Source organism: Herpailurus yagouaroundi, unplaced genomic scaffold, assembly GCF_014898765.1.
Source record: "Herpailurus yagouaroundi ecotype Mexico unplaced genomic scaffold, PumYag 187, whole genome shotgun sequence".
NCBI classification, from domain to species: Eukaryota; Metazoa; Chordata; class Mammalia; order Carnivora; family Felidae; genus Herpailurus; species Herpailurus yagouaroundi.
The window spans coordinates 20243221-20257194 of NW_024412418.1; the positions used below are offsets into that span (position 1 = coordinate 20243221).

Genomic DNA, 13974 nt, shown 5'->3' on the forward strand with positions numbered 1-13974 from the left:
AGCTGTCAGCACAGAGCCTGACGTGGGGCTTGAACTTGTGAACTGCAAGATCATGACCTGAGCCAAAGTCGGATGCTTAACCGACTGAGCCACCCAGGCGCCCCACAACCATTTTGCATTTTAGTCATTCCTGGAGCAGAGTTTTCTAAAATACTTAACACATTTCATTGCTACCTTAAGAGAAGTCAATGAATATAAAGCAACTTTATTGGACATAGAAATAGTAATTCTATCTGGATTATCACATTTGACAGTCTCAATATGCTGAATATAGGTCACACTAAATTTGGAATATTGTATTCAGTTCTGAGCATAGTTGAAGAGATGGTGCTGACTGAAAGGTGCGACAAAAGAACATACCAGGAGACTGAGGAATGTGAAAACTACAACACATAAAAAGCAGATTAAGAAACTCTCTATTTCATTTAGAGAAGATCTGAAGCAATAAAATAGTTACTTTCAAGTATTTTAAGAGTGTCACATGAAAAAGTACATAAATTAATTCTGTATTATGCCAGAGGGCAAAATTAGGAACAACAAATCTGTTAAATTATACAGGTTCAACATTAATATGAAGAACTTTCTAAAACATTATAGCATTTACAACAAGAATGCATTCTTTTGAGATAAAAAGCTTCTGCACAGCAAAGGAAACAACCAACAAAACTAAAAGGCAACCAAAGGAATGGGAAAAGATATTTGCAAATGACATATCGGACAAAGGGCTAGTATCCAAAGTCTATAAAGAGCTCACCAAACTCCACACCCGAAAAACAACCCAGTGAAGAAACGGGCAGAAAACATGAATAGACACTTCTCTAAAGAAGACATCTGGATGGCCAACAGGCACATGAAAAGGTGCTCAACGTCACTCCTCATCAGGGAAATACAAATCAAAACCACACTCAGATATCACCTCACGTCAGTCAGAGTGGCCAAAATGAACAAATCAGGAGACTATAGATGCTGGAGAGGATGTGGAGAAATGGGAACCCTCTTGCACTGTTGGTGGGAATGCAAATTGGTGCAGCCACTCTGGAAAACAGTGTGGAGGTTCCTCAGAAAATTAAAAATAGACCTACCCTATGACCCAGCAATAGCACTGCCAGGAATTTACCCAAGGGATACAGGAGTACTGATGCATAGGGGCACTTGTACCCCAATGTTTATAGCAGCACTCTCAACAATAGCCAAATTATGGAAAGAGCCTAAATGTCCATCAACTGATGAATGGATAAAGAAATTGTGGTTTATATACACAATGGAGTACTACGTGGCAATGAGAAAGAATGAAATATGGCCCTTTGTAGCAACATGGATGGAACTGGAGAGTGTGATGCTAAGTGAAATAAGCCATACAGAGAAAGACAGATACCATATGTTTTCACTCTTATGTGGATCCTGAGAAACTTAACAGAAACCCATGGGGTAGGGGTAGGAAAAAAAGAAAAAAAAGAGGTTAGAGTGGGAGAGAGCCAAAGCATAAGAGACTCTTAAAAACTGAGAACAAACTGAGGGTTGATGGGGGGTGGGAGGGAGGGGTGGGGGGGTGATGGGTATTGAGGAGGGCACCTTTTGGGATGAGCACTGGGTGTTGTATGGAAACCAATTTGACAATAAATTTCATATACTGAAAAAAAAATGCATTCTTTTGTGAAGTAATGAGCCCTTTAAACTATATAATCTATATTCAAATGGTGTTTGCTACTGTCAAGGATGATGGAAAAGTGATTTGTAGCTAGATGGGAGCTTTGACTACGTAACTGCCAAGGTTTATTTCAATTCCAAGATTCTATGATCTAAACTAAACAATAAGGCAAATGGGATTATGTATGTATAATTAAATAAGAACCATTGGTGCTTAAAGATGAGCAAAATATGATTTATTGGCCTGTTACTTTTCTTTCAATAAGAAGAAAATGAGAAAAATGTATGATATATATATACAATGGACTTATTGGCACATCAACTTCTCAAACTAATCACTGTTTTAATTCCACTGAAAATACAAATACAGAGATTCTCCAAAACAAAACAAAACAAAACAAAACAAAATAAAACAAAAAAACAATTGGCAATGATTTTAGCTTTTTTTAAAAAAAATGGAGGACAATGCACTGTGAACATTTTTAAATTATAAGAGCTATATTTTCAGATATACTTGCTTCATTTATTTCAAGTTCAGATCAACATTTGAATTTAAATTAAAACTTAAGGCATTTCCTCTCTAATTTACCTTAATTCTTATAGAAAGTGATATATTTAATATCAGAATAGGGAAACCCATAAAATCATTATGCACAACAGAGAACTCTGATTAGGAAGAACAAAGTGTGTATGCCATACTAACCAATTAGAAGAACCGTTCCGACGGCCAAACCTCCACCTGGAAGTGCAACAAAACAAAGAAGAAAATTAATCTAGCTACCTTTTTATACACCTTATCTTTAGCATAAAAGTTAAGCTTTATCAAGAACTGCTACTTCAGTAACTTTAAAATTGCAGATGAGAACAACATTTTAATTACCTTTGCAATACTTTGCTTAAGGTGCTATTATGAAATAATTACATATTATATGTAATTACACACTACACATTACAATTACTTTCATAATATACTGTACTATCCTCCTTTCTCCTGTGATAGGACCATGTAGCATTCAATATAACTGCGGTTACGTGTTCCAGTAATGTTATATTTAGCACTTGTTAATAAATTAACTCAATAGCCGAGACCTAAATGTTCACAGTAACTTAATACTACAGAAGTACAACATTAAAAAGAAAGGTTATTATAATAGAAATTCCACTTTATTATTTACCCTCACATTCAATAAGCCTTGGGGGAAAATAACCCTGATAATTAAGCTAATTTTTTTCATTATGAATAATATACGCAAAGACTGTGCATACTCTTAAATACATTTAGAATTTAAAATGAACAATACTTTTGTATTTCAAACAAAAAGGTCACAATCATAAAATACATTTTTAATACTTGAAGGAAATGTTGTTTTGAATATCTGAATTAGGATAATATGATCCTGAGCATAGAAGTTAAATAGGGATTTCATTAAAAATCAATTTAAAATCAAATTTTAGGAGACTAGAACTACAGTAAAAAGACATTTGAGTACAAATATCTTGTGAAACATTGGTAAAAATATTTGTAAAAGTATTACTATTTGCAACTAATGTTACAAATTATACTAGCAAATTCACTTACAAAAAATAAAATGTGTATTTCAAAGAATGAAATATATTTCAAGTAATTAAAAAAGAAACTAGTCAAAACTGGTGGACAATTGAAGTCAATCCTACATGTGTTTTTCGGTTTTGGTGCATAAAACTGGGAAAGAAACAGAATACCAATAAAGAACTCTTCCCCCAACAAATTTTGTAGTGGCAAACATTATATAGAAAAACTTAGTATGAAAAGTTCCCTTGATAGTGTTTACATTTTGACCTTGCAAATATGCATAAATGTTATGTTTCAACGAATGTGAAATTTGGTCACATACATGAACACACTTGGTGACTTTGGTGACTTGATGACTACAGGTAGAACATTTCAAGTTGTTAGAGAAGAAGGTTTTAAAAAGAAGAAAGTAGTAATTTATACATTTTTATGTTTAGAAGGATTTGTTATAGACTAAATCTATATTTTAATTTCACATTTAGATATGTTCTTTCATGACAGCATTTGAAGTCACACCAGACTACATAGGATAACTTCAAATGTTGTTCCAAATAAAAGATTCACATAAGTTGAAATATACAGGATAACAACCATGAAGGATCGTAGAAACAAAAGATCTTCTCTAAGATTAGGCTCAATGTTTACTTTTACAAAGTTTGTGCTACATCTAGACTACCACTGATGTTTTGATCCATGTGGAGCATATTACTTTCTAATTGCTTATTTCTGTACTTTCCCATACATGAAAAAACAAGCATTTGTATACTAATCATCATTGTGTGTATATTTAAGATGAACTAATAGATGGATATAGCAGACTGCAGTATAGTCTAGAGGAGATGCTATAAAAGTTAGCTTCTTTTCTTTCCATAACTTATTTCTTATAGGAAAGATTTAGGTTTCTAACCTAAACATCCCTGGGTCTACATTCATGTAGCCTCAAAATAAGAATTTATGTAAGGCATACAACTGGAATAGTTATAGAATTAAAGATTTTTTTTTGTGTGTGAATGTTATTCACAGTGTGATGATAAGAACAGATCAAGGAATAGTTTCCTGAGTAAATGAAGTGATACCTAGTTCTCAAGTGTCTGGCTCAGAGAGGTAGTCAGTAATAGCTGTTACCATTCTGGCCATTATTTTCTAATTAAAACAAATCATTAAAGATTTATCATTATGTGATAGTGATCACTATAGTAATAAGACTTAGTAAGAATACTTCCCATTGATGAATTAGTTAAGCAAAGCATTATACAAAGCATCACAAATGAGTGTATGCCAAGAAGGCAATTTTCTGTAAGAATGATTCAAGTAATCCACTGTTTCTGACAATTCAGGAAATGCCACCCAATTAAATCTTAAAATCTCATGTACATTAAAGTTCTATGTTTGGAAACTTTGAACATTACTTAAAACAACATAAAATGAGGACATTTTAATGACTTTAACCAATCATCTTAATATACTATCAGAACTTCTCTTACAAAAAGGAAGTTTTGGGGCCCCTGGGTGGCTTAGTTGGTTAAGCATCCAACTCTGGATTTCGGCTCAGGTCATGACTTCAGGGTCCTAAGATTGAGCCCTGCATCGGGCTCCACCATGGGCATGGGTCCTGCTCAAGATTTTCTCTCTCTCTCTCTCTCTCTCTCTCTCTGCTTCTCTCCCCAACTCACGTTCTGTCTAAAATTAAAAAAAAAAAAGTTGTTTTAAAAAGGTAAATTTTTTTTCTAAAGGGTTCTATTATGTAAATTTACTAGATTCAAATTTGGAAGGCTCAGGTAAAGTTTGGTCATTTTGAAGGTTGGTCATGGGGAATAAGATGAAGGCACCTTATTACTATTTTAAAATTCAAACTTTTATTGTGTGTGTATGAGGTGAAAGGATTTGACATGGACATATACACACACATATAGCAGCAAAGTTCCTCTGTTCTTCCAAATTTCAGTGTGACAAGACCTTACATTTCCCTAAAATACCTCTGTTTATATAAGGTATTTAGATATACCTCACTTGATACACTGAGGTTCTGACGTAAGTTTGAGCAAGTTTGTAGCTATGCCTTCATCAAAAAATCCAAAGCTTAAGCAACTAACCATGACAGGCTATCTTGACATGTTACATTGAACCAAAGCTCGTTTTAATAGATGTTTAAATGCAAATATCCATTAGTAATTTTATTTGAAAAGGAACACAGATTTCACATTAATAGTTCCCAATTAAAATAGACTATCTTTTCCCAATAGTTCACTAAAATGTTTGACAGGTACGTAACAGGAAAGGAAGCAATCATCTTATTTCTGTGATGAAACATAAGGAGTGAAATGGTCTTGTTTATTGCCTCCTTTCTCTTTTAATCAGATCTCAGGCAATCATCACATTGAAGTCACTAAGCAAATAAACTCTTGGTTTTACTTATGGATTTCTTTAATAAGTCTATGTATTTCCAGCTTACTAAAAATACAGGTAGAATAGTTTATCAACATGTAAGATAATGAGTTTGAAAGCTTGAGGATTCTTTTAAAGTGTTAATTTCAAGGTTTTAAATTTTAAAAATGACACAGCATTTTGTCTGAAAACTAGGAAAAAATCTAATACTTTAGAAAACATTACCAGAAAATTTAAGATCTTGACAATTATCTTGAAATTTTATGATTTTTAAAATACAAAGGGTTGTTTTTTATTCATGTGAATAATTAGCAAATGATTTAAAATTTTAATTTTTATAACTTTTGTTTTTAAAAGTCTATTTATTTTGAGAGCATGTGCATGTGTGGGGGAGTAGTAGGAAGAGAGAATTCCAAGCAGGCTCTGACATTGTGAAGCCCCATGCAGGGTTCAATCCCACCAACCTTGAGATCAAGACCTGAGCAGAAATCAAGAGTCGATGCTTAACCCACTGAGCCACCCAGGCACTCCTACAATTTTTTTTTTTTTTTTTAAGTAGGCTCCATGTCCAATGTGGGGCTTGAACTCACAACCCTGATATCAAAAGTCACATGCTCTACCAACTGAGCTCGCCAGGGACCCCAGAAAATGATTTTAAAAGTAGAAAATTCAATCCCCATACACTTCCCAAAACAAATCTCTAATTAAGCTATAAATTCTGGGTAAGCAAGGCCAAATTAATATATTGGGACAAGAAGGCCCAGAAGTGAAATCTTACAAAGACATCTCCTTTTTCAGTTACAGGAAGTAAAAGGGAAAAGAACGAAAAGTCAGGAAAGACAACGATTTATATCAGTTCTTTCTAGTGTTTTCTATAAAGGAATAGTTTTGTATAAAATCATAGAAGGTCATTTTAGGGAAAATACAATGCACAAAAAGTTCATATTCTTTCCTTGGTTCATAGCAATGTCCTTAACTACTTAATGCCATACCTCAAATTAAATTGCAGTTTATTTTGTTAACAATTCAACTTTTTCATCTGTCACTAGGAGGTAGTAAATATCCTGACAATCCTTGATTATCAAAACTATTAGCTGGGCAAATATAGGAAACAAATAGAAAAAGCTACTAACATTGAGAATGGTTCTGTAGTTTAAATTATATGAAATAGTTTTATATAACAATACAAAGGAATAAGCTACATTTCCCTTAAATGTACAGATATCAGTTGCTAAACTAGCATAACCAGGATTATTTTTAATATATAGTCCAAACTCAAAGTACATTTCACACTCTATATTAAGACACTGTGGTGCAAAGGAAATAAGCCCACCAGTATTTTTACTTTTTGACATTAGTGTTGAAAATTGGCAGCAACCATCAGGCTTCTTTGGAGTGTTCTTCCCGAACTATTATTTATCCCAAATCCCTATCTTCTATTCACTTGACTGTCAAAACTGAGTAAGTTCCAAACAGCACATAAATTTTAAGCCAGTCAAACCTGGGAAATCACTCTTTCTTCAAGTATCCTTTTGAAGGATGAGGTTGGGGAAAATTCCTCCAGGTTAGACAATATAATCCTAGGATGAGCTATATTTTTTTATTCTAGAAAAAAAGAAATCCTGCCAGAATTCTTCACCTACTGTAAACTTTTTCCAATCTTTAGAAGAAGAAAAATAAAATATTTACATATAGTGTCCTCGTATAACAACATAAATGTCCTGGAAAGGCAAGGCTGGGAGCCTGGGTTAGGAAACCTTAGAATTTGAAAAAATTTCAATGTGGCCAAGTTGGAAAATGTATGTCAATATCTAACAAAATTTAAGTTGTCATAACAAAAGTATTTAATATGATTAGATCACATTTAAAAGATGTTGATATGGGGAATCCTCAAATTTATAAAGCACTTGGGAATATGAATAGAAATACCAGCATATGTTCAAAAGACCAACATTCAATTTGCCTGTGTAATATATTCAAATATACATTTAAATATATTTTGCATCTATGCTTAAAATTACATTGACATTACAGTGGCAGTAGTAAAAATCACTGCACTGCATGGCAGTGACAACACAATATTTACTTGTTACACAGTAACCACAAAATACATTTAGGCAATAAATACAATGTTATAGCACAGTTTCACCATTCTGGTATCATAACATCCTACTATCATTATATTTTGTCACAATATGGTTATATTAGGCTTGTCACAATCTGAGGCAAATAATATTTTAGAATAACAATATAATCTAATTACTTATATTTATGTGTATACACATAAGCAGCCAAATGTTTCACTTCCAAATAATATTTTAATGTAAAACAAATGTAATGGATTTGCTCTACAGAGCTATACAAAATAAAAAAATAAAAATACAAAAACGCCATGAAGAAGTTAACAACTAAAATACTTCTAGACATATTTATTATTCCAAATGTACTAACTTCTATAATAACAACCTCTTCAACTTCTGTGCTCTTTGAGAATTAACTGTATACATGCAAAATATATTTCAAAATATCCAAAAACTGATACCTATTTCAATTATCTTAATGAACACCAATTTTCAGCATAAGCTTATTACAGTCAAATACTAGGGTCCCCCTCAAGCAAATCTGGAAGATTTTTAAATTATAGTTCAAGTTTATATCATTGTAGAAACACATAAGGAAGGTGCTTTGGGTTAACTTTTTGGTGGGTGCTTTAAGACACATACTTAAATCATTAGTCTTAGGTTTGATGAATGCTTAAAGCCACTTAAGAGTTCTCAAAAATTTGAGACAGCTGTAGCATAGTGAACACTGAATTTGAAGCCCAAAGATCAGCCTAGATAGACGGTCTCTAGTTTTATGACTCTGTTCACATCACTGTATTTGTGTCTGTTTTTAAAGCTCAAACACATAACTCAACCTACATGTTTCAGAATCTCTTGTCCAGGTTTTTTTTTTTTTGTTTTGTTTTGTTTTTTTACGCATTATTTTTCTTTCAATCAAGACCTTAATGAGAATCAACTATATGCCAGGAACTGTGCTAGGCATTTTGTTATTCTAATGAGAAACTGAAGGTATAATGTCAGAAATGTGACCTTTTTGTTTGAATAGCTTCAGGATCAAGTGAATGAAGTTACAGATCTCCACTGAATTAAAAAAAAAAAAAAAGGCAAGGACTAAGAACAGCTTTCAAGCTTTCAGTTCAAATATAGGACAACACCAGGTAAAATTCACCAGGGAAAAAAGTGAGATAAATATTTGCTAACTAGATATTTTGAATCATTTGTTTTTAGTACCATGAAATTGAGGAAGGCAACGGACTTAAAACAATTAAGTTAAAATACTTAAATTTATGTAGAAATAACCAGGATCCAGTTAAGGATGTGAAATAACAGAGACAAGAAGCCACACTCTTTCTCACAGTTTGCTTGCCTTGTCAATTTCCTTTGCACTAAACCTACCTGAAAAGTGTACCTTGAAGGGTAAAAAATAGAGAAATGTCAAGTGAAGTACAAGAACCAGAAACGTCATTTATAATATTTTATGAAAGTGTACAAGATTTAACTGACACATATCACATACTATATAGAAGTTATGAAATATAAACATAGACCAATTTTAATGAAGAAACATTCTAACAGGTATTAACTAATTTACAAGCTCTTAACACAGCAGCTCTGTCCTACCAATCTAATGTGGTCAATCTCTGCAACATAATAGTTATGAAACAAGCTACTCTTCAGTAGGCTTCTCATGAAAAATTACAGATTTTACAGGAAGACCTAAGAACTGGATTTCTTTTTCTCATTAAAATATGAATTAACCTTAAACGTATCTTTGGAGTTTAACTCTGGGAGGCAAAATATATAGAGAAAAAAATTAACAAAAATTTATATACATATATTTAACGCAGACACTAGTATGACCGTCAATATCAACAACAGGATTTAACTACTTTGAATCCACATAAGCCTTTAACATCCATTCCCTTAAAAGCCAGTAGAGTTTGTTTAAAGATTCAGAACCAGGAGATAAGCAGCCTGGCGGTGAAAGAAGGGAAGTTCCTTTTTTTTTTCCCCCAGCATTTTCAAATCTCTCACAATGATACAAACTTTTGTAGGTTAGGCCAAACCACGAACTACCTGGGGTTGACAGAAGGGTGCAATCAGAGGCCAGGAGGGGATCCTAGAGATGAAGGCCAAACCGTCTCCAAGTATTAATGATTCCCCCTTATTAGGCAGCATTTCAAGAAAACAAACAAACAAACAAACAAACAAAAAACATGTAGGGATCCCGTCGTAACCTAAAAAAGGTTGGTGGGCCAGAACCACAGTAGAAAGTGGGAGCAGTAACAGCATTTAAAAGTCTCAGTGTAACCCTTCCTCCCCTCCGTCACTATCAGACCGGACTATCCTCTCCACGTCCGAAGGCTGAGGAGGAGAGAGAGACGTGAGGTTAGGGTGGCTTCCCCGGCAGGTGCCCTCCCTAAACCCAAATCTCCGTTCTGAACCGACCTAAGAGCTGGTCCAGGGCTGGGAGCCCAGTTGATACCAGCAGCTGTCCATTCCGTACCGACGGTCGTGTGCCCGCGATGGACACCAGTCGAGAATAGCTGCTGTCAGAACCGCTGGCTCTAGGACCCCTCCTCTGGAAACTGGTGACGTTGTTCTTGCTGCCTGCCGCCACCATAGATCCAGTACTCCCAGCACCGGTGCCGCAGGTCGCCACTGCCGCCATCTTGGAGCTTCCCGCGTTGACCCAATAGGAACTCTGGGAACTCAAGCAGCGGGCCTGTCAGAGCCAGTCCCAAACTCCCGCCTCCTTGCCCAGTACCACGGCTCTCGTGGCCAATAGGATTGAGAGTTCTCTTTCCAGTCAACCAATCGCAAGGAGGATTGCTGAAAAGTGAGCTCTACGTGGGGACGGCGGACTTTTCTGGGGCCCAGGTGAGAAAGGCCCACCTGAGTCCTGGGTGAGTCTACCTTGGTTCTTTGGGCATAGAGGTGGGTCGTGTTCAAAATTTTTCTCGTTTTGAGTATTCACTCTGAGTTAAAGAAAAGGCTAGTAAAGGAGCGATATATCTAGAAACTACCGGTGGGAAATTGCACCTTTCACCGCTCCTTGGTAAAGAGAAAAGATATTTTCCCTCGCCTCTTTCTCTTCTGATTTCTGAAAGAAAATTCATACCGCCTTTAACATCAGGATTGTTTTTTTTTTCCTTTTTCTTTCTTTTTTTTCTTTTTCGGGATGGTTGTGTTATATTGAAGAAATTGGAATTGGAACTCTTAATGAGTTGCTTGCTCAGCATCTGGGCTCAGTTCATCAGTGCCGATGCCAGGGAGGTGGGTTGGATTTAGACCTTAAGGGGAAAACTCTTGAGCTTTGAGGCGATTTGGTGTTCTCCTGTTTCAAACAGCAAATGACAAAATGTACTTCTCTGACAAGTCCCCGTGAGAAGCTTTCGTTAATTTTAATTAGTGCTTCTGGAAGTCTTGGGGCGCATTTCCATAAGTAGTGTGAATGACAAGTGTTACTCTGACAACCTTGTTCACACATTTAATTGTCATTTGCTGTTAAGGCAGCTGCAAATAACAGAAAATACTTTAAGTCTCTTCCCCCCCCCCCCCCCATAAAACCTGGTGAGTATTGGATGTGTATGTACTTTCTTTTTCTAGTGATTTGTGAACTGTGAATTGAGAGCTTTTTTATTAGAATTTTATGTGCTGAAAAAAGATGTGATTTAGAGATGTGTCTTTGGATTTAAAACTTTTCTCAAAACTGAGCTGGTTAGAGGAGTGATTTTTAAGGTATTCACGATTGACAAATGACTAAACTAAAATAGACTCCCAAATCATGCCTGCATTACTAGATTATTGGTTTTGACAGTGATCTATGATACTTTAAAAATATATCCAACCTCACTGAAATTCTTGCCATAGGATTGTTTTAAATCGCAGTGACTTGTTAAAACTTTTTGGCCTGTTCTGTTTGATAAATTGTAGTTAGTATTGTGAAATAGTGGCTGGTGGGTTTTGTTTTTGTTTTTAAAGTAAAATGTTAAGACTACAAAACAAACCACCTTACTCTTTAACAATACATCAGCTGCAAAGCTTGATCAAGGTTTAGATGCTTTCATTTAGACTCTTTCATCAGTATATATTTGTAATCTAAATTATTCAATAAATAGCTGTTGAGTGCTTGCTTTCTGCTTAGACCTAATATGTCATTTTAGGCCTATTGAAGTAAAAATGTTCTCATTTGGGGATACAAGATTAACATGTAGAAAACAGCATAGCAGTTGAAATGAACACATTGGACAATTGGCGCTAATATTTTCCTGTGGTGAATAAGTACTAAGAAGGCCAAAACAAAAGGAACAAAGCAGTCTAATATCAAATGGAAACTTCTTGGATATTTTTGCTGCTGTGAAAACTTTGAAAAACTACCAATATTGAATGTTTATGGGCTTCTTTACTACATATTCCCTTATTTTCTACTCCATTTATTTCACCCGTTAGTTTTCTAAAGGGAATGGTATGATGCTTTGTTTATCTTATTACTAGAAATGAAGAATTGTTTTTCAACTTTATAATTAGGAAAGCATGCCGTATATATGCACACAAAGCCATTCTTGAAATGAGGCTGTATCTTTCATATAACATGATCATAGAATAAATTAATCTGTCTTAATTTTTTTTTGATGAAGACAAAACTTTTGCCCTCAAAGCAAAATCTTGAATTTACCAGTATGTAGAGTTGTGTATAAAACATTGGAATAAATGAGGTATTTGTGGAAGGGAAGAGTTAAAAGAATATGTTTAGGTGTGGTGTTAATAATGATTAATAACTTAATAATTAACAATTGTTTGTTGAGCACGTACTAAATCCCAGGCAGTATGCTAAGCATTCAGGTTATAGGAGAAAGAATAGTTTCTTTTCTCCTTGAGTTGTGGGAGGAAAGTGGGTAAATAGGATAGTAAAGTATATTATAAATCCTTGGAGGACAAATGCAGGTTACCTAACTTGGACTGAGAGAGGGGGGCTGTGGGAAGTTTCTACTGAAAAGGAAGTTTAACCTGTGTGGATGAAGGATGTGTAAGAGATAAGGGCATTATAGACAATGAAAGCCATTACAGAGAATGCAGAGACTTTCTTCAATAAATCTGCACCCACTGCTTCTGTGCAGGTTAGTTCTCATGATTTATACAGAGTGCTAAGAAGAGACTGGAGAAGTTAGACAAAGGTTTAACTGATTTTTTTTTTTTTAAGGTCGTGGTTCTTATTTTTTGTAAAAGTAATGGGAAATGGGAAATCACTTAAAAATTTTAAGTAAAGTATTAGCATGATGATCATATTTGATTGTTGTGTTTTGGCTAAGAGTATACTAGAAGAGAATCGATTGGGATAAAAAACATGAAATGAATTAGAGATTACTGTGAGGAGTAGAATTGATATGACCAAGGAAAGTTGACAGGAGGAATCAAAGATGACTAACAGGTTTCTGCTTTGAACGGGTTTGTGAATAACAGAGGATCAAAAATAAAGGAAAACAGCAGAATTTTGTAGTTCTCGTGTTAGTTGTTGTACAAAATGGGAGATAATAAAATGAGTTTTTAAAATCTGTTTTGAATATGTTTAAAAAAATTTTTTTTAAATTTTTTTTTTCAACATTTATTTACTTTTGGGACAGAGAGAGACAGAGCATGAACGGGGGAGGGGCAGAGAGAGAGGGAGACACAGAATCGGAAACAGGCTCCAGGCTCCCAGCCATCAGCCCAGACCCTGACGCGGGGCTCGAACCCACGGACCGCGAGATCGTGACCTGGCTGAAGTCGGACGCTTAACCGACTGCACCACCCAGGCGCCCCAAGTTTAAAAATTTTTTAATGTTTGTTTATTTTTGAGAGAGAGAGACAGAGTACGAGGGGGGTGGGTGCAGAGACAGAGAGTGAGACACAGAATCTGAATGAAACAGGCCCCAGGCTCTGAGCTGTCAGCACAGAGCCAGACGCGGGGCTTGAACTCAGGAATGGTGAGATCATGACCTGAGCCGAAGTCAGATGCTTAACCTACTGAGCAACCCAGGTGCCCCTGTTTTGAATATGTTTAATTGGAGGTACCCTTGTAGTATCCAACTAGAGATGTCCAATACACCGTGGGTTATGTGACAGAGGGATCTCTAGATGAAACATATAGATTTGAAATTAATTAGCACATGTTGGAAGTTTACATCAAGGGAATGGATAAAGTCACCAAGGAAATATATACTTTAAGATGAGAAGAAAAAAGAACCAAGAATAAACTTTGGGGTACATGAACATTTAAAAAGTGGGCAGTTGGGGCACCTGAGTGGCTCGGTTGGGTGTCCAACTTCGGCTCAGGTCATGATCTCA

The 13974-nt window shown here is 35.2% G+C and overlaps 2 protein-coding genes across 11 annotated transcripts in view; one reads left to right on the plus strand and one right to left on the minus strand.

Moving 5' to 3' along the window:
* The window catches only part of ELP4 (elongator acetyltransferase complex subunit 4), a 246695-nt gene extending 236337 nt beyond the window's left edge, over nucleotides 1-10358 (minus strand). For 3 of the 4 annotated variants that reach the window (XM_040495538.1, XM_040495535.1, XM_040495537.1), the window contains exons 1-2: nucleotides 10096-10358; nucleotides 2351-2386 (exon numbers count right to left, since the gene is read on the minus strand). In XM_040495538.1, the coding sequence (XP_040351472.1) occupies nucleotides 2351-2386; nucleotides 10096-10318 (259 nt within the window). In that variant the 5' untranslated portion in view covers nucleotides 10319-10358. The remainder of the gene's footprint in view (nucleotides 1-2350; nucleotides 2387-10095) is intronic. The other variant, XM_040495536.1, reaches the window with a different exon arrangement.
* A 112-nt stretch (nucleotides 10359-10470) lies between these two features.
* Nucleotides 10471-13974, plus strand: part of IMMP1L (inner mitochondrial membrane peptidase subunit 1) — an 83011-nt gene continuing 79507 nt past the window's right edge. For 2 of the 7 annotated variants that reach the window (XM_040495544.1, XM_040495542.1), the window contains exon 1: nucleotides 10471-10553. The gene's annotated coding sequence lies outside the window, so the exon portion shown is untranslated. Of the gene's footprint in view, nucleotides 10585-11813; nucleotides 11924-13974 lie in introns of all 7 variants that reach the window. The other 5 variants (XM_040495543.1, XM_040495545.1, XM_040495547.1 and 2 more) reach the window with 4 other exon arrangements.